Source organism: Somniosus microcephalus, chromosome 7 (genome assembly GCF_052327205.1).
Source record: "Somniosus microcephalus isolate GS21.2 chromosome 7, FLI_Smic_1.0, whole genome shotgun sequence".
Classification (NCBI taxonomy): Eukaryota; Metazoa; Chordata; class Chondrichthyes; order Squaliformes; family Somniosidae; genus Somniosus; species Somniosus microcephalus.
This window is the reverse complement of record NC_140993.1, coordinates 4,003,903-4,031,651: the sequence shown is the minus strand read 5'-3', so window position 1 is coordinate 4,031,651 and position 27,749 is coordinate 4,003,903. Positions and strand designations below refer to the sequence as shown.

Here is a 27,749-nt window from a genome sequence, read left to right as displayed (position 1 = left end):
CGATGTCCTGGAGCTGTGATGATTGACCTTCAATCACCACAACCATCTTCCTTTGTGCTAGGTATGACTCCAGCCAGTGAAGAATTACCCCCCTGATTCCTATTGACTTCAGTTTCACTAGGGCTCCTTGATGCCACACTCGGTCAAATGCTGCCTTGATATCAAGGGCAGTCACTTTCACCTCACCTCTGGAATTCAGCTCTTTTGTCCATGTTTGGACCAAGGCTGGAATGAGGTCAGGAGTCGAGTGATCCTGGCAGAACCCAAACTGAGCATCAGTAAGTAGGTTATTGGTAAGTGCCACTTGATAGCACTGTCGATGACACCTTCCCTCACTTTGCTGATGATTGAGAGTAGACTGATGGGGCGGTAATTGGCCGGGTTGGATTTGCGTTTTGTGGACAGGACATACCTGGGCAGTTTTCCACATTGTCGGATAGATGCCAGTGTTGTAGCAGTACTGGAACAGCTTGGCTGGAGGCGCGGCTAGTTCTGGAGCACAAGTCTTCAGCACGATAGTTGAGATGTTGTCGGGTCCCACAGCCTTTGCTGTATCCAGTGCGCTCAGCCGTTATTTGCTATCACGTGGAGTGAGTCGAATTGGCTGAAGACTGGCTTCTGTGATGGTGGGGTCCTCAGGAGGAGGCAGATATGGATCATCTGCTCGCCACTTCTGGCTGAAGATGGTTGCAAACACTTCAGTATTGTCTTTTGCACTCACATGCTGGGCTCCACCATCATTGAGGATGGGGATATTCATGGAGCCTCCTCCTCCCGTTAGTTGTTTAATGGTTCACCAGCATTCACGACTGGATGTGGCAGGACTGCAGAGCTTTGATCTGATCCGTTGATTGTGGGATCGCTTAGTCCTGTCTATAGCATGCTGCGTCTGCTTTTTAGCATGCATGTAGTCCTGTGTTGCAGCTTCCCCAGTTTGGCACCTCATTTTTAGGTACGCCTGGTGCTGCTCCTGGCATGTTCTTCTACACTCCTTATTGAACCAGGGTTGGTCCCCTGGCTTGATGGCAATGGCAGAGTGAGGGATATGCCGGGCCATGAGGTTACAGATTGTGCTGGAATACAATTCTGCTGCTGCTGATGGCCCACAGTGCCTCATGGATGCCCAGTTTTGAGCTGCTAGATGTGTTCTGAATCTATCCCATTTAGCACGGTGGTAGTGCCGCACAACACGATGGAGGGTGTCCTCAGTGTGAAGACGGGACTTCGCCTCCACAATGACTGTGTGGTGGTCACTGCTGCCAATACTGTCATTGACAGCTGCAGCTGTGACAGGTAGATTGGTGAGGACGAGGTCAAGTAGGTTTTTCCCTCGTGTTGGTTCTCTCACCACCTGTCGCAGGCCCAGACTGGCAGTTATGTCCTTCAGGACTCGCCAGTTCGGTCAGTAGTGGTGCTACCGAGCCACTCTTGGTGATGGACATTGAAGTCCCCCACCCAGAGTACATTCTGTGCCCTTGCTACTCTCAGTGCTTCTTCCAAGCGGTGTTCAACATGGAGGAGTACTGAGGGGTTATAGGCCAAATTGTCTGGTTTCCTGGTGGAATATTCTATGAATTAATTACCTCACAATAGGGTCTGTTAAACAGTATCTGCTGTCAGTCTGCCCAATCTTTTCCTCCATCAGTTTATGAATTGCAGCATCCACTTGGGACAGTGTGGAAGGTGCAATGGAGTTGATCGTCTGTTTACCCCTCTGTACACCGCCCACTAGCCAGTTCCACAACTCAGTTACACTTTGGGTGATTACGTTAAGGCTGAGTTTATCGACACAGTCCATGGAGTGACAGCTCACTCTCACTGCTCCCTGACTCTGAGAGCCGCTGATTTGACACACTCAGTACTCACATCACGGAGGTTGAAGGTGATCTCCAGGTTGGACCAGAAATGGTCGGAGAATTCCGGGTACATGTCCAGCACCTCCAATAGATCTTCCCGCTGGATTTTGTGCAGGTCGCAGTAGGTCAGCGCTCGCACATCCGCGCTCGACTTCCCCGATCGTGCGAACAAGTTGATTGGTTCCCCAAATATGTCGTTCTTACCTGGAAATGAACAGGAAACAAAAGTCACATAAACCTTCCGAGTAAAGAGGGAGAGGGTTTGAGCTGTGGCCACTCGTGGGAGCTCATCGAACTCCAACGGGATATTGGACTACAGAAGGCATCACAGCTGAGCATAAACAGTTTCATGCATTTTAAACTGTGGGGGGTGCGGGGGGTGGAGTTCTGCTGGGACTGGGTTTAACAGGAATAGAATGGGCTGGAAACAGATCCCCGGCCCCTTCCACCTGGAGCTCTTGCATATCTCTGATTTCCCAGCAGATTTGCTCCTCTACCCCTCTCTCAAGGAGAATTTCCTTGACCAGTATGTTCTTGGCCCAACTAGGAAGGAGGCATTGCTGGATCTGGTGCTGGGGAATGAGGTGGGCCAGGTCGACCAAGTGTCTGTGGGAGAACACTTGGGTACGAGTGATCATCGTATCATAAGATTTAGATTAGCACTGGAGAGGAACAAGGAACAATCTAGAGTGGAACTTCTAAACTGGAATAGGGCTAACTTCAATGGCATGCGAAAGGATCTAGCCAGGGTAAAATGGAACCAAAGACTGACAGGAAAAACTGTAACGGGACAATGGGAGATCTTTAAGGAGGAGATATTTCAGGTACAGGCTAGGTACATTCCAACAAGAGGGAAGGGTAAGGGAACCAAAGCAAGGGCTCCTTGGATGATGAGGGAGATAGAGAAGATGATGAAACAGAAAAAGAGGGTGTATGATGCATGTCAGGTGAATTCTTCAAGTGAGAACCAGACCAAATACAATAAGTTGAGAGGGGATGCGGAGAGGAAAGTAAGATTGGCAAAGAGAGAATATGAGAGTAGAATGGCGGTTAACATAAAAGGGAACCCAAAAATCTTCTACCAGCATGTAAACAGTAAGCGGGTAGTAAGAGGCGGGGTGGGGCCTATTAGAGACAAAGAAGGTGATATATGCTTAGAGGCGCAGGGCAAGGCTAGAATACTCAATGAGTACTTTGTATCGGTGTTTACTAGGGAGGTGGATGCTGACAAAATATTGGTAGAAGTGGAAAAGGTAGAAGCAATGAAAGGGGTGAAAATTGATAGACAGGATGTACCAGAAAGACTGGGTATGCTTAGAGTGGACAAGTTGCCTGATCCAGGTGGCTTGCATCCCAGGTTGCTAAGGGAATTGGGGGAGGAGATAGTGGAAGGGCTTGCCGTAATTTTCCAATCTTCCCTAGATGCGGGGGAGGTGCCTGAGGATTGGAAAGTGGCAAATGTGACACCATTGTTCAAGAAAGGGTGTAAGGACAATCCTCGTAACTACAGGCCGGTCAGTTTAACATCAGTGGTGGGTAAAGTTTTAGAAACAATAATCAAGGAAAAAATAAACGGGCACTTGGAGAGGTTTAAGTTAATTAAGGAGAGCCAACACGGATTTGTAAAAGGCAGATCGTGTTTGACTAATCTAATTGAATTTTTTGATGAAGTAACAGAGGATTGATGAAGGGAATGCAATGGATGTTGTCTACATGGATTTTAAGAAAGCGTTTGACAAAGTATAGATCTTTGAAGGTGGCGGGACATATTGAGAGTGGTTAGCAAAGCATATGGGATCTTGGGCTTCATAAATAGAGATATTGAGTACAAAAGTAGAGAAGTTATGCTGAACCTTTATAAAGCGCTGGTTAGGCCACAACTGGAGTATTGCGTCCAGTTCTGGTCACCACACTTTAGGAAGGATGTGAAGGTCCTTGAGAGGGTGCAGAGGAGATTTACCAGAATGGTTCCGGGGATGGGGGATCTTGGCTACAAGGACAGGTTGGAGAAGCTGGATTTGTTTTCATTAGAGCAAAGGAGGTTGAGGGGTGATTTGATAGAGGTGTGCAAGATTATGACGGGTTTGGATAGGCTAGACGGGGAAAGGCTGTTCCCACTAGTTGATGGTACAAGGACTAGGGGACACAGATTTAAGGTTTTGGGCAAGAGATACGGGAGGATGTGAGGAAAAACTTTTTTACGCAGCGAGTGGCGAGGACCTGGAACTCGCTGCCGATGGAAGTGGTGGAAACGGACACACTCAATGTTTTCAAGGGACAAGGGAAATAAACTTGCAGGGCTACGGGGATAGAGCGGGGGAATGGGACTGACTGGATTGCTCTACAGAGAGCCAGCACGGACTCGATGGGCCGAATGGCCTCCTTCTGTGCCGTAATGACTCTATGACACACACACATGCACAAACAGCCAGTCCCAGCAGAGCTCGGCCACCTCTACCTAGAATGGCGACCACCACGTCGGCGCGCAGGATCTCGATGGAGCCTCGAGAGATGAAGTAGAGGGCAGTGAGGACATCGCCAGCATGGACCAGGGTGTCGCCAGGAGGCGCATGTGTGGTTTTGAATTTCATGGCCAGCGCTCTGAGGCAGCCCTTCGTGGAGCCTTTGAAAGCTTTGCAGTGTTGCAGCAGACTGCGATTCAGGTGGAGGCAGATATCTGCCTGTAGGCAGTCAGGGAATCCCTTCAAAACCTGCAGAGGGGAGGAGAAAGAGAATGTGTGAGTGCCTCAGAGAGAGAGAGAGAGTGAGAGACAAAAAGATAGAAAGAGGGAAGGCTGGGTGGAAAATATTACAGCATTGAGCAGAAAAATATTTCATTGATTTTTTCTGATCTCAAAATACATTGAGTGATTTTTGTAACTGCAGAAAACTTGGGGCAAAAGGGCACTAACAGGTTGAGATCTTTACACAGGAAGGTAGGAATTGTTACATGAAAAATGATTTGTGATTCATGGGATGTGGGGTACAGAGAAGGATATTCAGTTATCGGGGTACAGAACAGGGTATTTCATTAAAAAATTGTTGATATTCATTCATGGGATGTGGGCATCGCTGGCAAGGCCAGCATTTATTGCCCATCCCTAGTTGCCCTTGAGAAGGTGGTGGTGAGCCGCCTTCTTGAACCGCTGCAGTCCGTGTGGTGAAGGTGCCCCCACAGTGCTGTTAGGGAGGGAGTTCCAGGATTTTGACCCAGTGACGATGAAGGAACGGCCGATATATTTCTAAGTCAGGATGGTGTGTGACTTGGAGGGGAACTTGGAGGTGGTGGTGTTCCCATGCGCCTGCTGCCCTTGTCCTTCTAGGTGGAAGAGGTCACGGGTTTGGGAGGTGCTGCCGAAGAAGCCTTGGCGAGTTGCTGCAGTGCATCTTGTAGATGGTACACACTGCAGCCACAGTGCGCCGGTGGTGGAGGGAGTGAATGTTTAAGGTGGTGGATGGGGTGCCAATCAAGCGGCTGCTTTGTCCTGGATGGTGTTGAGCTTCTTGAATGTTGTTGAAGCTGCACTCATCCAGGCAAGTGGAGAGTATTCCATCACACTCCTGACTTGTGCCTTATAGATGGTGGAAAGGCATTGGGGAGTCGGAAGATGAGATACTCGCCACAGAATACCTAGCCTCTGACCTGCTCTTGTTGCCACAGTATTTATGTGGATGGTCCAGTTAAGTTTCTGGTCAATGGTGACCCCCAGGATGTTGATGGTGGGGGATTCAGCAATGGTAATATCGTTGAATGTCAAGGGGAGGCGGTTAGACTCTCGCTTGTTGGAGATAGTCATTGCCTGGCACTTGTGTGGCGCGAATGTTACCTGCCACTTATCAGCCCAAGCCTGAACGTCGTCCAGGTCTTGTTGCATGCGGGCATGGACTGCTTCATTATCTGAGGAGTTGTGAATGGCACTGAACAGTGTGCAGTCATCAGCGAACATCCCCACTTCTGACCTTATGTTGGAGGGAAGGTCATTGATGAAGCAGCTGAAGATGGTTGGGCCTAGGACACTGCCCTGAGAAACTCCTGCAGCGATGTCCTGGGGCTGAGATGATTGACCTCCAACCACCACAACCATCTTCCTTTGTGCTAGGTATGACTCCAGCCAGTGGAGAATATTTCCACCCGATTCCCATTGACTTCAGTTTTACTAGGGCTCCTTGATGCCACACTCGGTCAAATGCTGCCTTGATGTCAAGGACAGTCACTCTCACCTCACCCCTGGAATTCAGCTCCTTTGTCCATGTTTGGACCAAGGCTGTAATGAGGTCTGGAGCCGAGTGGACCTGGCGGAACCCAAACTGAGCATCAGTGAGCAGGTCTACAACAGAACCAGGCACGAGGCGAGGAAACCCTCAGTGGTGGAGAGCTTTGGGAGCCAGAGGTCCAAAGTCACTGTTCCTCCCGAGCTCGCTGCATTCATCTCATTTCATGTCTCAAATTACTCAGGTTCTGTATCCCAAAATATTATATACATCAAATGAAACAAAACTGCAGCAAATGAAAAGGTGAGGTCGTCAGGTTGTGGCCCTGCTGCGTCTTTGACTCACTGCATTCATATCGATTCCATTAGTGTAGGACCAGGCGTGCTGGAAATATTCCTCCAGGCGCTGTCGCAGCGGATTTGGAATCTGATGGAAGCGGATGAATTCCCGGACTCGGAGCATCTGGGTGTGGTATCTGGCGGTGCCAGAGTATAACCGTTGGATTATAGCGGACACATTCCCAAAAATACTGGCATACATGAGAGCTGCAGAAACAGAGAACAGTTACGCTAATTCTAGAACACACTGACGGCACACACACGCTTCTAGAACACTCCAACTGCTCACACATGCTTCTAGAACACTTCAACTGCTCACACATGCTTCTAGAACACACTAACTGCACACACACACTTCTAGAACACACCGACTGCACACAGACACTCTAGAACATGCTAACCACTCATACTCTTCCAGAACAGACTGACTGCACACACACTTCTAGAACACACTGACTGCACACACACACTTCTAGAACACACTGACTGCACACACACACTTCTAGAACACACTGACTGTACACACACTTCTGAACACACTGACTGCACACACATGTTTCTAGAATACACTGGCTGCACACACACTCTAGAAAACACTGACTGCACACTAACTTCTAGAACACCCTGACTGCACACACACTTCTAGAACACACTGACAGCACACACACTTCTAGAACACACTGACTGCACACTAACTTCTAGAACACCCTGACTGCACACACACTCCTAGAACACACTGACAGCACACACACTTCTAGAACACACTGACTGCACACACACACTTCTAGAACACACTGACTGCACACACTTCTGGAACACACTGTCTGCACACACACTCTAGAAAACACTGACTGCACACTAACTTCTAGAACACACTGACAGCACACACACTTCAAGAACACACTGACTGCACACACACACTTCTAGAACACACTGACTGCACACACTTCTAGAACACACTGAATGCACACTTATGCTTCTACAAAACACTGACTGCACACTCTCTCTAGAACAGGCTGACTGCACACACACTTCTAGAACACGCTGACTGCACACACACTTCTAGAACACGCTGACTGCACACACACTTCTAGAACACGCTGACTGCACACACACTTCTAGAACACACTGACTGCACACACACTTCTAGAACACGCTGGCTGCACACACACACACACACTTCTAGAACACACTGACAGCACACACACTTCAGGAACACAATGACTGTACACACACTTCTAGAACACACTGACTGCACACACACATCTAGAACACACTGACAGCACACACTTCTAGAACACACTGACTGCACACACACTTCTAGAACACACTGACTGCACACACACACACTTCTAGAACACACTGACTGTACACACACTTCTGAACACACTGACTGCACACACACTTCTGAAACACACTGACTGCACACACATTTCTAGAATACACTGTCTGCACACACACTCTAGAAAACACTGACTGCACACTAACTTCTAGAACACCCTGACTGCACACACACTTCTAGAACACACTGACAGCACACACACTTCTAGAACACACTGACTGCACACACACACTTCTAGAACACACTGACTGCACACACTTCTGGAACACACACGCGCGAACATATTAACATCGAGAGGGAGGAGGTATTGGCGGTTTTAGCTGGCCTAAAAATGGATAAATCCCCAGGCCCGGATGAAATGTATCCCAGGCTACTGTGTGAGGCAAAGGAGGAGATTACGGGGGCTCTAACACATATATTCAGGACCTCTCTGGCCACAGGGGATGTGCCAGAGGACTGGAGAACCGCTAATGTAGTACCATTATTCAAGAAGGGTAGTAGGGAAAAACCGGGGAACTACAGGCCAGTGAGCCTAACATCAGTGGTAGGAAAATTATTGGAAAAAATCCTGAGGGACAAAATTTGTCTCCACTTGGAGAGGCAAGGATTAATCAGGGATAGTCAACATGGCTTTGTCAAGGGAAGATCATGTCTGACTAATTTGATTGAATTTTTTGAGGGGGTGACTAGGTGTGTGGATGAGGGTAACGCAGTGGATGTGGTATACATGGATTTCAGTAAGGCCTTCGATAAAGTCCCGCACAGGAGACTGGTCAAGAAGGTAAGAGCCCATGGAATCCAGGGTGCCTTGGCACATTGGATACAAAACTGGCTTAGTGGCAGAAGGCAGAGGGTAATGGTCGAAGGTTGTTTTTGTGACTGGAAGCCTGTGGCCAGTGGGGTACCACAGGGATCGGTGCTGGGTCCCTTGCTGTTTGTGGTCTACATTAATGACTTGGATATGAATGTAAAGGGTATGATCAGTAAGTTCGCGGATGATACAAAAATTGGTAGGGTGGTAAATAGCGAGGAGGGTAGCCTCAGTCTGCAGGACGATATAGATGGGTTGGTCAGATGGGCGGAACAGTGGCAAATGGAATTTAACCCGGAAAAGTGCGAGGTGATGCACTTTGGGGGGACTAACAAGGCAAAGGAATACACAATGAATGGAAAGACCCTAGGCAAGACGGAGGGTCAGAGGGATCTGGGCGTGCAAGTACACAGATCCCTGAAGGCGGCGGAACAGGTGGATAAGGTGGTAAAAAAGGCATATGGGATACTTGCCTTCATTAGCCGAGGCATTGAATATAAGAGCAAGGAGGTTATGATGGAGCTGTATAAAACACTGGTTAGGCCACAGCTGGAATACTGTGTGCAGTTCTGGTCGCCACACTACAGGAAGGATGTGATCGCGTTGGAGAGGGTGCAGAGGAGGTTCACCAGGATGTTACCAGGGCTGGAGCGCTTCGGCTATGAAGAGAGACTGGGCAGATTGGGTTTGTTTTCCTTGGAGCAGAGGAGGCTGAGGGGGGACATGATTGAGGTGTACAAAATTATGAGGGGCATAGATAGGATGGATGCTGAGGAGATTTTTCCCTTAGTAGAGGGGTCAATAACTAGGGGGCATAGATTCAAGGTAAAGGGCGGGAGGTTTAGAGGGGATTTGAGAAAGAACTTTTTCACCCAGAGGGTGGTTGGAGTCTGGAACTCACTGCCTGAAAGGGTTGTGGAGGCAGGAACCCTCACAACATTTAAGAAGCATTTGGATGTGCACTTGAAATGCCATAACATACAAGGCTATGGGCCAAATGCTGGAATACTCTCTAGAACACGCTGACTGCACACACACTTCTAGAACACACTGACTGCACACACTCTCTCTAGAACACGCTGACTGCACACACACTTCTAGAACACACTGACTGCACACACACTTCTAGAACACGCTGACTGCACACACACTTCTAGAACACGCTGACTGCACACACACTTCTAGAACACGCTGACTGCACACACCCTTCTAGAACAGGCTGACTGCACACACACTTCTAGAACACGCTGACTGCACACACACTTCTAGAACACGCTGACTGCACACACACTTCTAGAACACACTGACTGCACACACACTTCTAGAACAGGCTGACAGCACACACACTTCTAGAACACGCGGACTGCACACACACTTCTAGAACACACTGACTGCACACACACACTTCTAGAACACACTGACTGCACACACTTCTGGAACACACTGTCTGCACACACACTCTAGAAAACACTGACTGCACACTAACTTCTAGAACACACTAACAGCACACACACTTCAAGAACACACTGACTGCACACACACACTTCTAGAACACACTGACTGTACACACACTTCTGAACACACTGACTGCACACACACGTTTCTAGAATACACTGTCTGCACCCACACTCTAGAAAACACTGACTGCACACTAACTTCTAGAACACCCTGACTGCACACACACTTCTAGAACACACTGACAGCACACACACCTCTAGAACACACTGACTGCACACACACACTTCTAGAACATACTGACTGCACACACTTCTGGAACACACTGTCTGCACACACACTCTAGAAAACACTGACTGCACACTAACTTCTAGAACACACTGACAGCACACACACTTCAAGAACACACTGACTGCACACACACACTTCTAGAACACACTGACTGCACACACTTCGAGAACACACTGAATGCACACTTATGCCTCTACAAAACACTGACTGCACACTCTCACTAGAACAGGCTGACTGCACACACACTTCTAGAACACGCTGACTGCACACACACTTCTAGAACACGCTGACTGCACACACACTTCTAGAACACGCTGACTGCACACACACTTCTAGAACACGCTGACTGCACACACACTTCTAGAACACGCTGACTGCACACACACACACTTCTAGAACACACTGACAGCACACACACTTCAGGAACACTGACTGCACACACACTTCTAGAACACACTGACTGCACACACACACACTTCTAGAACACACTGACTGTACACACACTTCTGAACACACTGACTGCACACACACTTCTGAAACACACTGACTGCACACACGTTTCTAGAATACACTGTCTGCACACACTCTAGAAAACACTGACTGCACACTAACTTCTAGAACACCCTGACTACACACACAGTTCTAGAACACACTGACAGCACACACACTTCTAGAACACGCTGACTGCACACACACTTCTAGAATACACTGTCTGCACACACACTCTAGAAAACATTGACTGCACACTAACTTCTAGAACACCCTGACTGCACACACACTTCTAGAACACACTGACAGCACACACACTTCTAGAACACACTGACTGCACACACACACTTCTAGAACATACTGACTGCACACACTTCTGGAACACACTGTCTGCACACACACTCTAGAAAACACTGACTGCACACTAACTTCTAGAACACACTGACAGCACACACACTTCAATAACACACTGACTGCACACACACACTTCTAGAACACACTGACTGCACACACTTCGAGAACACACTGAATGCACACTTACGCCTCTACAAAACACTGACTGCACACTCTCTCTAGAACAGGCTGACTGCACACACACTTCTAGAACACGCTGACTGCACACACACTTCTAGAACACGCTGACTGCACACACACTTCTAGAACACGCTGACTGCACACACACTTCTAGAACACGCTGACTGCACACCCACTTCTAGAACACGCTGACTGCACACACACACACACTTCTAGAACACACTGACAGCACACACACTTCAGGAACACACTGACTGCACACACACTTCTAGAACACACTGACTGCACACACACACACTTCTAGAACACACTGACTGTACACACACTTCTGAACACTGACTGCACACACACTTCTGAAACACACTGACTGCACACACATTTCTAGAATACACTGTCTGCACACACACTCTAGAAAACACTGACTGCACACTAACTTCTAGAACACCCTGACTACACACACAGTTCTAGAACACACTGACAGCACACACACTTCTAGAACACACTGACTGCACACACACACTTCTAGAACACACTGACTGCACACACTTCTGGAACACACAGTCTGCACACACACTCTAGAAAACACTGACTGCACACTAACTTCTAGAACACCCTGACTACACACACAGTTCTAGAACACACTGACAGCACACACTTCTGGAACACACTGTCTGCACACACACTCTAGAAAACACTGACTGCACACTAACTTCTAGAACACACTGACAGCACACACACTTCAAGAACACACTGACTGCACACGCACACTTCTAGAACACACTGACTGTACACACACACTTCTAGAACAGGCTGACTGCACACACACTTCTGGAACACGCTGACTGCACACACACTTCTAGAACACACTGACTGCACACACACTTCTAGAACAGGCTGACAGCACACACACTTCTAGAACACGCTGACTGCACACACACTTCTAGAACACACTGACTGCACACACACTTCTAGAACACACTGACTGCACACACTTCTGGAACACACTGTCTGCACACACACTCTAGAAAACACTGACTGCACACTAACTTCTAGAACACACTAACAGCACACACACTTCAAGAACACACTGACTGCACACACACACTTCTAGAACACACTGACTGCACACACACTTCTGAAACACACTGACTGCACACACGTTTCTAGAATACACTGTCTGCACACACACTCTAGAAAACACTGACTGCACACTAACTTCTAGAACACCCTGACTGCACACACACTTCTAGAACACACTGACAGCACACACACTTCTAGAACACACTGACTGCACACACTTCTGGAACGCACTGTCTGCACACACACTCTAGAAAACACTGACTGCACACTAACTTCTAGAACACACTGACAGCACACACACTTCAAGAACACACTGACTGCACACACACACTTCTAGAACACACTGACTGCACACACTTCTAGAACACACTGAATGCACACTTATGCTTCTACAAAACACTGACTGCACTCTCTCTCTAGAACAGGCTGACTGCACACACACTTCTAGAACACGCTGACTGCACACACACTTCTAGAACACGCTGACTGCACACACACTTCTAGAACACGCTGACTGCACACACACTTCTAGAACACGCTGACTGCACACACACTTCTAGAACACGCTGACTGCACACACACACACACTTCTAGAACACACTGACAACACACACACTTCAGGAACCCAATGACTGTACACACACTTCTAGAACACACTGACTGCACACACACATCTAGAACACACTGACAGCACACACTTCTAGAACACACTGACTGCACACACACTTCTGAAACAAACTGACTGCACACACGTTTCTAGAATACACTGTCTGCACACACACTCTAGAAAACACTGACTGCACACTAACTTCTAGAACACCCTGACTGCACACACACTTCTAGAACACACTGACAGCACACACACTTCTAGAACACACTGACTGCACACACACACTTCTAGAACACACTGACTGCACACACTTCTGGAATGCACTGTCTGCACACACACTCTAGAAAACACTGACTGCACACTAACTTCTAGAACACCCTGACTGCACACACACTTCAAGAACACACTGACTGCACACACACACTTCTAGAACACACTGCACACACTTCTAGAACACACTGAATGCACACTTATGCTTCTACAAAACACTGACTGCACACTCGCTCTAGAACAGGCTGACTGCACACACACTTCTAGAACACGCTGACTGCACACACACTTCTAGAACACGCTGACTGCACACACACTTCTAGAACACGCTGACTGCACACACACTTCTAGAACACGCTGACTGCACACACACTTCTAGAACACGCTGACTGCACACACACACACACTTCTAGAACACACTGACAGCACACACACTTCAGGAACACAATGACTGTACACACACTTCTAGAACACACTGACTGCACACACACATCTAGAACACACTGACAGCACACACTCCTAGAACACACTGACTGCACACACACTTCTAGAACACACTGACTGCACACACACCTCTAGAACACGCTGACTGCACACACACTTCTAGAACACGCTGACTGCACACACACTTCTAGAACATGCTGACTGCACACACACTTCTAGAACACGCTGACTGCACACACGTTTCTAGAATACACTGACTACACAAACTTCTAGAATACACTGTCTGCACACACACTCTAGAAAGCACTGACTGCACACTAACTTCTAGAACATGCAGACAGAACACACACATTCCTAGAAAACACTGACTGCACACAAACAATTCTAGAACACACTGACTGCATACACATGTCTAGAACATGCAGACAGAACACACACAATTCAAGAACACACTGACTGCACACAAACACTTCTGGAACACACTGACTGCACACAAAGTTCTAGAACACACTGACTGCACACACACTCTTCTAGAGCACCCTGACTGCATACTCACTTCTGGAACACACAAACTATGCACACATACTGCAAGAACACACTGACTGTGTACACACACTTTTAGAACACATTGACTGCACAGACACTTCTGAACACACTGACTGCACACATACTTAATGCACACACACTTCTAGAATACACGGACTTCTAGAACACACACTTCTAGAACACTGACTGCACACACACTTCTAGAACACACTGATTGCACACACATCCAAGAACACACTGACTGCACACACACACATGCACACTCTAGAACACAGTGACTACACACACTTCTAGAACACAGACTGCATACACACTTCCTGCACACACTTCTAGAAAACACTGACTGCACACACACTTCTAGAACACACTGACTGCACACACACTTCTGAACACACTGACTGCACACATACTTCTGAACACATTGACTGCACACACACTTAATGCACACACACTTCTAGAATACACTGACTGCACACAGACTACTAGAACACACGCTTCTAGAACACATTGCCTGCACACACACTGCTAGAACACACTGATTGCACACACATCCAAGAACATACTGACTGCACACACACACATGCACACTCTAGAACACAGTGACCACACACACACACTTCTAGAACACACTGACTGCACTCAAACACTTCTAGAACACACTGAATGCACACACACTTCTATAACACACTGACTGCACACACTTATAAAACACACTGACTAAAAACACACACACTTCTAGAACACACTGACTGCACACACACTTCAAAAACAGTCAGCACACACACTTCTAGAACACACTGACCGCACACACTTCTAGAACACACACTTCTAGAACATATCGACTGCACACAAACTTCAACAACACACTGACTGCACACACCCACTTCTAGAGCACACTGACTGCACACACACTTCTAGAACACACACTATTAGAACACACTCTTCTAGAACACACTGACTGCACACGCTTCTAGAACACAATGCGCACACTTCTAGAACACACTGACTGCGCACACTTCTAGAATATACTGAATGCGCACACACTTCTAGAATACACTGACTGCGCACACACTTCTAGAACACACTGACTGCACACAAACTTCTAGAACACACCAACAGAACACACTTCTAGAACACAGACTGCACACACACTAACAGAACACACTGACTGCACATGGACTTCTAGAATACACACTTCTAGAACACATTGACTGCACACAAACTTCTAGAACACTGACTGCACACACACAGTTCTAGAACACACTGACTGCATACACACTTCTAGAACACACTGACTGCGCACAAACACTTCTAGAACACACTGACTGCACACACTTCCAGAACACACTGACAGCACACACACTTCTAGAACACACTGACTGCACACAGACTTCTAGAACACAGATTTGTAGAACACATTGACTGCACACAAACTTCTAGAACACACTGACTGCACACACACTTCTAGATCACACACTTCTAGAACACTCTGACTGCACACACACTTCTAGAACACACCGACTGCAAACACGTTTCTAGAACACTGACTGCGCACACACTTCCAGAACACACACTTCTAGAACACACTGACTGCACACACACTTCTAGAACACACTGACTGCACACACACTTCTAGAACACACTGACTGCACACACACTTCCTGCACACACACATCAGAACACCAACTGCACACACTGACTCCACACACACTTCTAGAACACTGATTGCACACGGACTTCTAGAACACACACCTCTGGAACACACCGACTCTGCACACACATCTAGAACACACTGACTGCACACATGCTTCTAGAAGCCACTGACTGCATACACACACCTAGAACATATTGACTGCGCACACACTGTCTAGAACACATTGACTGCGCTCACACTCGAGAACACACTGACTGCACACACTTTTAGAATACACAACAATGCATTCAAGTACTTCCAGAATACACATTGATACTGCATTCAAGCTGATCTAGATTATATACTGATATTTTATGCAAGCAGTTCTAGAATATACATTGATCACGCATGCACACAAAGTTCTAAAATAAAATAGAGTAAAAATCAGCTTTTGTTCTATAAAGCGGGGCTGATCCATTGACAGATCTGCCCAGCACTGAACAATAAAATAGAGTCATAGAGTTTTACAGCACAGAAAGAGGCCCTTCGGCCCATCGTGTCTGCGCCGCCCATCCATCCCTGTCCAGTCTAATCCCATTTTCCAGCATTTGGTCCATAGCCTTGTATGCATTGGCATTCCAAGTGCTCATCCAAATGCTTCTTGAATGTTGTGAGGGTTCCTGCCTCTACCACCCTTTTGGGCATTGAGTTCCACATTCCAACCACCCTCTGGGTGAAAAAGCTCCTCCTCAAATCCCCTCTAAATCTCCTGCCCCTTACCCTGAATCTATGCCCCCTTGTTATTGACCCCCCTACTAAGGGGAAAAGTTCCTCTTTGTCTACCCTATCTATGCCCCTCATCATTTTGTATACCTCAATCAGGTCCCCCCTCAGCCTTCTTTGCTCCAAGGAAAACAACCCCAGCCTGTTTAGTCTTTCTTCATAGCTGAGGCGCTCCATCCCAGGTAACATCCTGGTGAATCTTCTCTGCACCCTCTCCAAAGCAATCACATCCTTCCTATAGTGAGGCGACCAGAACTGCACACAGTACTCCAGCTGTGGCCTCACCAGCGTTTTGTACAGCTCCATCATAACCTCCCTGCTCTTATATTCTATGCCTCGGCCAATGAAGGCAAGTATCCCATATGCCTTTTTAACCACCTTATCTACCTGTTCCGCTGCCTTCAGGGATCTATGTACATGTACACCAAGGTCCCTCTGACCCTCTGTACTTCCTAGGGTCCTACCACTCATTGTGTATTCCCTTGCCTTATTTGTCCGTCCAAAATGCATCACCTCGCACTTTTCTGGGTTAAATTCCATTTGCCACTTTTCCGCCCATCTGACCAACCCGTTTATATCGTCCTGTAGCCTGAGGCTTTCCTCCTCGCAATTGACCACCCCACCAATTTTCGTGTCATCTGCGAACTTGCTGATCATACCTTTTACATTCTCATCCAAATCATTTATGTAGATCACAAACAACAAGGGACCCAGCACCGATCCCTGAGGTACCCCACTGGACACAGGCTTCCAGTCACAAAAGCAACCTTCGACCATCACCCTCTGCCTCCTGCCACTCAGCCAGTTTAGGATCCAACGCGCCAAGGCACCCTGGATCCCATGGGCTCTTACCTTCTTGACCAGTCTCCTATGCGGGACTTTGTCAAAGGCTTTACTGAAGTCCATGTAAACCACATCCACAGCATTTCCCTCATCCACCCCCCTAGTCACCCCCTCGAAAAATTCAATCAGATTTGTCAGACATGATTTACCCTTGACAAAGCCATGCTGACTATCCCCGATTAATCCTTGCCTCTCCAAGTGGAGACTAATTTTGTCCCTCAGAATTTTTTCCAATAATTTCCCTACCACAGATGTTAGGCTCACTGGCCTGTAATTCCCTGGTTTATCCCTGCTACCCTTCTTGAATAATGGTACTACATTAGCTGTTCTCCAGTCCTCTGGTACATCCCCTGTGGCCAGAGAGGTTCTGAAAATTTGTGTCAGAGCCCCTGCAATCTCCTCCTTTGCCTCCCACAGCAGCCTGGGATACATCTCGTCCGGGCCTGGGGATTTATCCACTTTTTGGCCTGCTAAAACCGCTAGCACCTCCTCCCTCTCAATGCTAATATGTTCAAGTATGTCACAGTCCCCTTGCCCGATTTCTATGTCTGCATCGTCTTTCTCCATAGTGAACACAGATGCAAAAAATTCATTTAAAACCCCGCCTACATCATCTGGCTCTACACACAGATTGCCACTTTGGTCCCTAATGGGCCCTACCCTTTCCCTGGTTATCCTCTTGCCCTTAATATACTTATAAAACATCTTAGGATTTTCCTTTATTTTGCTCGCCAGTGTTATTTCATGGCCCCTCCTCGCTCTCCTAATTTCCTTTTTAAGTATGCCCCTGCACTTTTTATACTCCTCTAGGGCTTCTTCCGTCTTTAGTCTTTTGTAACTGCCAAAAGCCCCCCTTTAATTTCTAATGCATTTTTGTATATCCCTTGTCATCCAAGTTTCCCTTTGCTTGTTGGTCCCACCCTTGACCTTTACAGGAACATGTTGGCGCTGTACTCTCTCTATTTCCCTTCTGAAAGTCTCCCACTGTTTTGATGTGGATTTTCCTATAAGTAGCTGCTCCCAGTCCACTTTGGCCAGATCCTGCCTTATCATATTAAAATCGGCCTTCCCCCAATTTAGAACCCTTATTTCCGGGCCGTCTTTGTCTTTTTCCATGACCACCTTAAATCTCACCGAATTATGGTCACTGTCGCCAAAATGCTCTCCTACTGATACTTCCACCACTTGCCCGGCTACATTCCCCAGGATTAGGTCCAGTACCGCCCCCTCTCTTGTAGGACTTTCTACATGTTGGCTCAAAAAGCTCTCCTGGATGCACTTTAAGAATTCTGCACCCTCTAAGCCTTTCACACTCTGACTATCCCAATTTATATTGGGGAAGTTGAAATCCCCCACTATTATTACCCTATTATTTTCGCACTTCTCTGAGATTTGCCTACATATCTGTTCCTCTATCTCCCCCTGACTGTTTGGGGGCCTATAGTACACTCCCAGCAAAGTGCTTGCCCCCTTTTTGTTTTTAAGTTCTACCCATATGGCCTCATTAGAGGAACCCGCTAATATATCGTCCCTCCTTACAGCAGTAATTGACTCCTTAATTAATATTGCAACACCCCCTCCCCTTTTACACCCCCCTCTGTCTCGCCTGAAGATTCTATACCCCGGAATATTGAGCTGCCAGTCCTGACCCTCCCTCAACCATGTCTCCGTGATAGCAACAATATCGTACTCCCATGTGTTCAACAACAACTTCAGTTCATCCACCTTATTTGCAAGACTCCTTGCATTAAAATAAATGCCTTCCAGCCCTGCCATATTCCCTTTTGCCTTCACATATTTGCTCTGCCTTCCCAGCTGACTTGTTTTTTCCTCTGTATTTGGCTGTAGATCACCCCCCACTATAGCTCCACTCTGTACCCCATCCCCCTGCCAAGTTAGTTTAAACCCCCCCCAGCAGTGCTAGCAAACCTCCCCGCAAGGATATTGGTTCCCCTCTGGTTCAGGTGTAAACCGTCCGACTTGTACAAGTCCCACCTTTCCCAGAAGCAGACCCAGTGATCCAGGAAACTAAAGCCCTCCCCCCTGCACCATCCCTTTAGCCACGCATTCATCTGTTCTATCTTCCTATTCCTATGTTCCCCATGATCCTGCAGCCAAGATGATGCAAGAGTGATAACAATATGCTCAGTCTGTTGCTATAATTAAGTGTGATACAGGCAGTGTGAGATGATTGACAGGACATGCCTGGAGTCGTATCATTATCACATTAATATTATTTCCTATTTGTTGAATTATTCTAATGCTGCAACCCCAGAATGAACCGATTGGCTGCATCAATATTCATGGTACTTACAGCCAATCAGCATCACACAGATGGAGAAGATCTTCTCTGAGTTGGTGTTGGGAGACACATTGCCAAAGCCCACACTGGTTAAGCTGCTGAAGGTGAAATAAAGGGCGGTGACATACTTATCCTTGATGGATGGGCCGGATGAGATAACACTGTCATTGTACGGTTTGCCGATCTGGTCGCCCAGTGAGTCCAGCCAGCCGATCTTTGGCCGGAGGAGCGTTCTCTCCACATTCCCAATGGCGTACCAGATACAAGCCAGCCAGTGAGCAATCAGAGCAAATGTGCACATCAGCAGGAAAAGTACCGCGGCTCCGTACTCTGAATAACGGTCAAGCTTGCGAGCCACACGCACCAAACGCAACAGGCGCGCCGTCTTCAACAGGCCTATCAGGGTGGTCGTCTGCAAAAACCGAGAAACAGTGTTAGACAGAAGGGCAACAGATGGTGAAACCACTAACCGCAGATTCATTTCACGCACTGACCGGGAGAGTCCAGGACACTGACCATCACACACTGACCGGGAGAGTCCAGGACACTGACCATCACAAACTGACCAGCAGAGTCCAGGACATTGACTATCACACACTGACTGGGAGGGTCCAGGACACTGACCATCACACACTGACCGGGAGGGTCCAGGACACTGACCATCACACACTGACCGGGAGAGTCCAGGACATTGACCGTCACACACTGACCCGGAGTGTCCAGGACATAGAAACATACAGAAGATAGGAGCAGGAGTAGGCCATTCGGCCCCTCGAGCCTGCTCTGCCATTCAATGCGATCATGGCTGATCATCCAAATTCAGTACCCGGTCCCTGCTTTCTCCCCATACCCCTTGATCTCTTTAGCCTTAAGAAATATATCCAACTCCTTCTTGAATATATTTAATGTATTGGCCTCTACTGCCTTCTGTGGTAGAGAATTCCACAGGTTCACCACTCTCTGGGTGAAGAAGTTCCTCCTCATTTTTGTCCTGAATGGCCTACCCCTTATCCTTAGACTGTGACCCCTGGTTCTGGACTCCCTGACCATCGGGAACATCCTTCCTGCATCTAGTCTGTCCAGTCCTGTCACAATTTTATAAGTTTCAATGAGATCCCCTCTCATTCTTCTAACCTCCAGCGAGTACAAGCCCAATCAACCCAATCTCTCCTCATACATCATTCCTGCCATCCCAGGTATCAGCCTGGTGAATCTTCGCTGAACTTCCTCCATGGCAAGAACATCCTTCCTCAGATAAGGTGAGCAAAACTGCACACAATACTCAAGATGTGGTCTCACCAAGGCCCTGTACAACTGCAGCAAGACATCCTTCTTCCTGTACTCAAACCCTCTCGCTATGAAGGCCAACATACCATTTGCCTTCTTAACTGCCTGCTGCACCTGCATGCTTAACTTCATAGAAACATAGAAGATAGGAGCAGGAGTAGGCCATTCAGCCCCTCGAGCCTGCTCCGCCATTCAATGCGATCATGGCTGATCATCCAAGTTCAGTACCTGGTACCAGCTTTCTCCCCATACCCCTTGATCCCTTTAGCCTTAAGAAATATATCCAACTCCTTCTTGAATATATTTAATGTATTGGCCTCTACTGCCTTCTGTGGTAGAGAATTCCACAGGTTCACCACTCTCTGGGTGAAGAAATTCCTCCTCATTTTTGTCCTGAATGGCCTACCCCTTATCTTTAGACTGAGACCCCTGGTTCTGGATTCCCCGACCATCGGGAACATCCTCCCTGCATCTAGTCTGTCCAGTCCTGCCAGAATTTTATAAGTTTCAATGAGATCCCCCCTCATTCTTCTAAACTCCAGCGAGTACAAGCCCAATCGACTTCACCGACTAGTGCACAAGGACACCCAGGTCTCGTTGCACTTCCCCTTCTCCCAATCTATTGCCATTCAGATAATAATCTGCCTTCCTGTTTTTGCCACCAAAGTGGATAACCTCGCATTTATCCATGTTATATTGCATCTGCCATGCTTTTGCCCAATTACCTAACCTGTCCAAATCATCCTGGAGTTTCTCGGCATCCTCCTCACAGCACACACACCCACCCAGCTTTGTGGCGTCTGCAAATTTGGAGATATTACATCTAGTTCCCTTGTCTAGATCATTAATATATATTGTGAATAGCTGGGGTTCAAGGACCGAACCCTGCGGTACCCCACTAGTCACTGCCTGCCATTTGGAAAAAGACCCGTTTATTCCAACTCTTTGCTTTCTGTCTGCCAACCAGTTCTCTATCCAAGTCAATACCTTGCCCCCAATCCCATGTGCCTTAACTTTATACGCTAATCTTTTATGCGGGACCTTATCGAAAGCCTTCTGAAAGTCCAAATACACCACATCCTCTGGTTCTCCCTTATCTATTTTACCAGTTACATCCTCAAAAAATTCCAGTAGATTAGTCAAGCACGATTTACCTTTTGTAAATCCATGTTGACTTTGTCCGATTCTGTCACTGTTTTCCAAGTGCTCTGCTATTACATCTTTTATAATGGACTCTAGCATTTTCCCCACTACCGATGTCAGGCTTACCGGTCTGTAATTCCCCACTTTCTCTCTACCACCTTTTTTGAATGGTGGGGTAACATTAGCTACCCTCCAATCCATGAGTACTGTTCCAGATTCCATCGAATGTTGGAAGATGATCAGCAATGCATCTACTATTTCTAGGGCCACTTCCTTAAGTACCCTAGGATGTAGATTATCAGGCCATGGGGATTTATCGGCCTTCAATCCCACCAATTTCCCTAACACCATTTCCCTACAAATACTGATTTTGTTCAGTTCCTCCCTTTCATCAGACCCTATGTTCCCTGACATCTCTGAGAGGTTACTTGTGTCCTCCTTTGTGAAGACAGAACCAAAGTATGTATTTAGTTGGTCTGCCATTTCTTTGCTCCCCATTATAAATTCCCCTGATTCTGACTGCAAGGGACCTACGCTTGACTTCACCAATCTTTTTCTCTTCACATATCTATAAAAGCTTTTACAGTCAGTTTTTATGTTCCCTGAAAGCTTACTCTCATATTCTATTTTCCCTTTCTTAATTAATCCTTTTGTCCTCCTTTGTTGAATCCTAAATTGCTCCCAATCCTCAGGTTTACTGCTTTTTCTGGCCAATTTATATGTCCTCTCCTTGGATCTTATGCTACCCCTAATTTCCCTTGACCATTACGCACTGACCGGGAGAGTCCAGGACCCTGACCGTCACACACTGACCTGGAGCATCCAGGACACTGACCATCACACACTGACCTGGAGAGTCCAGGACCCTGACCGTCACACAATACAATACAATACAATACAAATCGCTTTATTGGCATGATAAGTTACATCTTATGTTGCCAAAGCATCAAAATACATTTATGGTTGAACACATAAACGCGGTTCCATTCATACAGTGTATAAACAGGTATATCCCTGAGTTTATAAATATATTTTCGCCTTGTTTATATATACTCTTGTCTTAGTTTACTGGTTGTCCCTCTGTTCATGGCAAGCTGTCCGGGAGAGTCCAGGACACTGATCGGCACACACTGACCTGGAGCATCCAGGACACTGACCATCACACACTGACCGGGAGAGTTCAGGACACTGACCATCACACACTGACCTGGAGCATCCAGGACACGGACCGTCACACACTGACCCGGAGAGTCCAGGACACTGGCCGTCAGACACTGACCGAGAGTCCAGGACACTGACCATCACACACTGACCGAGGGAGTCCAGGACACTGACCATCACACACTGACCGAGAGAGTCCAGGACACTGACCATCACACACTGACCCAGAGCGTCCAGGACACTGACCATCACACACTGACCGAGAGAGTCCAGGACACTGACCATCACACACTGACCCGGAGCGTCCAGGACACTGACCATCACACACTGACCGAGAGAGTCCAGGACACTGACCATCACACACTGACCCGGAGCATCCAGGACACTGACCATCACACACTGACCAAGGGAGTCCAAGACACTGACCATCACACACTGACCGAGAGAGTCCAGGACACTGACCATCACACACTGACCGAGAGAGTCCAGGACACTGACCATCACACACTGACCGGGAGAGTCTAGGACACTGACCATCACACACTGACCCAGAGAGTCCAGGACACTGACCATCACACACTGACCGAGAGAGTCCAGGACACTGACCATCACACACTGACCCGGAGAGTCCAGGACACTGACCATCACACACTGACCGAGAGAGTCCAGGACACTGACCATCACACACTGACCCGGAGAGTCCAGGACACTGACCATCACACACTGACCAGCAGAGTCCAGGACACTGACCATCGCACACTGACCGAGAGAGTCCAGGACACTGACCATCACACACTGACCGAGAGAGTCCAGGACACTGACCATCACACACTGACTGGGAGAGTCCAGGACACTGACCATCACACACTGACCCGGAGAGTCCAGGACACTGACCATCACACACTGACCCGGAGAGTCCAGGACACTGACCATCACACACTGACCCGGAGAGTCCAGGACACTGACCATCACACACTGACCGAGAGAGTCCAGGACACTGACCATCACACACTGACTGGGAGAGTCCAGGACACTGACCATCACACACTGACCCGGAGAGTCCAGGACACTGACCATCACACACTGACCGAGAGAGTCCAGGACACTGACCATCACACACTGACCCGGAGAGTCCAGGACACTGACCATCGCACACTGACCGAGAGTGTCCAGGACACTGACCATCACACACTGACCCGGAGAGTCCAGGACACTGACCATCACACACTGACCCGGAGAGTCCAGGACACAGACCGTCACACACTGACCGGGAGAGTCCAGGACACTGACCATCACACACTGACCGAGAGAGTCTAGGACACTGACCATCACACACTGACCCGGAGAGCCCAGGACACTGACCATCACACACTGACCCGGAGAGTCCAGGACACTGACCATCACACACTGACCCGGAGAGTCCAGGACACTGACCATCACACACTGACCCGGAGAGTCCAGGACACTGACCGTCACACACTGACCCGGAGAGTCCAGGACACTGACCATCACACACTGACCCGGAGAGTCCAGGACACTGACCATCACACACTGACCCGGAGAGTCCAGGACACTGACCATCACACACTGACCCGGAGAGTCCAGGACACTGACCATCACACACTGACCCGGAGAGTCCAGGACACTGACCATCACATACTGACCGGGAGAGTCCAGGACACTGACCAGGAGAGTCCAGGACACTGACCATCACACACTGACCGAGAGAGTCCAGGACACTGACCATCACACACTGACCCGGAGCGTCCAGGACACTGACCATCACACACTGACCCGGAGAGTCCAGGACACTGACAGAGTGGAGAGGGTTCTTCAATCCCCTATTGCTCAGAGCTCTTTGGGGTCCTCAATCACCTAATAAACAGTCAGTTTCGATAAAGGTCGTTTGGATGGTTGAGACTATAAACTGTAAATCCTGGAAACTATTCTCACCTCTTCAGAACCAGAACGGAAAATGAGCAGGTCGAAGGGAATTGCTGCCACCATATCGATTAGGAACCAGCCCTTGAAGTAATGGACAGCGATTTTGCCTGGATGGCTGACCACTTCATCGTTACTGTTCACGTAGGTGGTGCGGAAGTTGATCAGAATGTCTATGATAAACATGATATCCACAATCAGATCCACCACATTGAGTGGATTGCAGGAGTATCCACACTCTCGACGCTTCACCTCCTCCTGGTCGTTCAGTAGGAATGCGGCAGAATATGGTGTGAAGATAGCGGTGTAGATAACCAGGAGCAGGATCAACCAATCCCACACTGCCTTAAAGGGGCTGTAGTGAAGAATGGTCCATTTGTGAATTCGTGGGGCTTGGAGTTTATATTCGGGCAGAACATCAGCTCCAAGTGACAGGACCTGTGAGTGAAACATGTGCAATTTATTCAATGAACGACCAAGGCTGTACCATCCTCCCGCTCACAACCAATGAGACAACTGTAACCTTGGTTACAGTCACTGCTGATCTTCAGGTCATTTATTACATCAGTAGAGAAACCCGAACCCCAATCCCAGAAAAACCCAACCCCAAAAACCCCAATCCCAGAAAATCCCCAATCCCAACAAACCCAACCCCCAAAACCCCAATCCCAGAAAATCCCCAATCCCAATCCACCAAATGGGTGTCAGCTGTGGCTCAGTGGGCAGATGGTTGTGGGTTCAAGTCCCACTCCAGGGACTGAGGAATATGGGGAGGAAGTGATAGGTAGGATTGAGGGATATGGGCACCAGGTGGGTGGGTGAATGGGTGGTCTTGGGGATATGGGGAGAAGGTGGGTGGGTGGATGGGCGGTCTTGGGGATATGGGGAGAAGGTGGGTGGGTGGATGGGCGGTCTTGGGGATATGGGGAGAAGGTGGGTGGGTGGATGGGCAGTCTTGGGGATATGGGGAGAAGGTGGGTGGGTGGATGGGCGGTCTTGGGGATATGGGCACAAGGTGGGTGGGTGGATGGGCGGGTCTTGGGGATATGGGGAGAAGGTGGGTGGGTGAATGGGCGGTCTTGGGGATATGGGGAGAAGGTGGGTGGGTGAATGGGTGGTCTTGGGGATATGGGGAGAAGGTGGGTGGGTGGATGGGCGGTCTTGGGGATATGGGCACAAGGTGGGTGGGTGGATGGGCGGTCTTGGGGATATGGGGAGAAGGTGGGTGGGTGGATGGGCGTCTTGGGGATATGGGGAGAAGGTGGGTGGGTGAATGGGTGGTCTTGGGGATATGGGGAGAAGGTGGGTGGGTGAGTGAAGAGAAGCCCTTGAAGGTGATTCTCTGGCTACGGCTGGATCAGTAAAACGTCAACGTTTTCTTCGCCCGAACAAACCCCAACATCAGAATCCTATTCATTCTCTGTCACCATGCGATTCTAACCCGATGTCCAGGTTTCAGAGTCTGGGGCTGATTCATACGGTGCAGAAAATCGCAGATTCGGCTCAACTCTCTGCCAGTGAAAGCGAATTGTCCCGTACACAGAAACCGGGGGGCAACACTCAGACCGAACCCCCAGAGACTGTGGGCAATACCCAGGGACCGGGCAGAGCCTGGGCAATGAGGCTGAACGTGTGGACAGGATGGCCGGGATTTCTCGCCAACTCCATTCCTCCCCCGAGATTTCTTGGCACTTGTCCCGGCTCGCAGTCAGTGATGGTGCTCTGATTGGCCGGGATGTGGCCAGGATTACTAAGCGAGTATCAAGCTGATGTGTGCTGAGTGTCTGGGGATGTTGCGTTGCTGTGTGTAGGGACAGCTGGCGAGTGTCCAGCTCTTTCTTATCCCTTTAATTGCACTGGGATTTGCCTGAATGAAGCTGGAGCAGCTGACTCCCGTCTTGTGTACGGTTCACCCCAGTCACATTCCTCTGAGTACAACATTAATCCCACGCAATCTATCTTCACCAACTCCTCCACAATTCATCCTGCAGCTTGCAATCATCCTGATAAAGTCATATAGCTAACGTAGGCAGGCCGAACCTCAGCCTGTGCGGTGCAGTTTGGGCCATTGCATTACGGGAAGGGGAGGAGGAGAGTGGAAAGGACATGGAACAGATTCACTGGGATGGGAGGGGAGGGGATGGTACCGGGAGGGGAGGGTGGGAGAGAGGGAGGGGAGGGGGAGGGGAGGGGGGGAGAGAGGGAGGGGAGGGGAGAGGGAGGAGAGGGGGGGAGAGAGGGGAGAGGGAGGGGAGAGGGCGGAGGGTAGGATGGAAGGGGGAGGAGGGTAGGGGGGAGGGGAGGGGAGAGGGAGGGGCGAGGGAGGAGGGTAGGGGGGAAGGGGGAGGAGGGTAGGGGGAGGGGAGGAGAGGAGAGAG

At 48.6% G+C, this 27,749-nt stretch overlaps 1 protein-coding gene across 2 annotated transcripts in view; it reads right to left on the bottom strand.

The window, feature by feature from the left end:
• kcnh2b (potassium voltage-gated channel, subfamily H (eag-related), member 2b) overlaps positions 1-27,749 on the bottom strand; it is a 237,131-nt gene that overhangs the window by 57,750 nt on the left and 151,632 nt on the right. For both annotated transcript variants that reach the window (XM_085992158.1, XM_085992159.1), the window contains exons 7-11: positions 25,384-25,809; positions 19,852-20,251; positions 6,414-6,613; positions 4,315-4,567; positions 1,867-2,060 (exon numbers count right to left, since the gene is read on the bottom strand). In XM_085992158.1, coding sequence (XP_085848284.1) covers positions 1,867-2,060; positions 4,315-4,567; positions 6,414-6,613; positions 19,852-20,251; positions 25,384-25,809 — 1,473 coding nt within the window. The remainder of the gene's footprint in view (positions 1-1,866; positions 2,061-4,314; positions 4,568-6,413; positions 6,614-19,851; positions 20,252-25,383; positions 25,810-27,749) is intronic.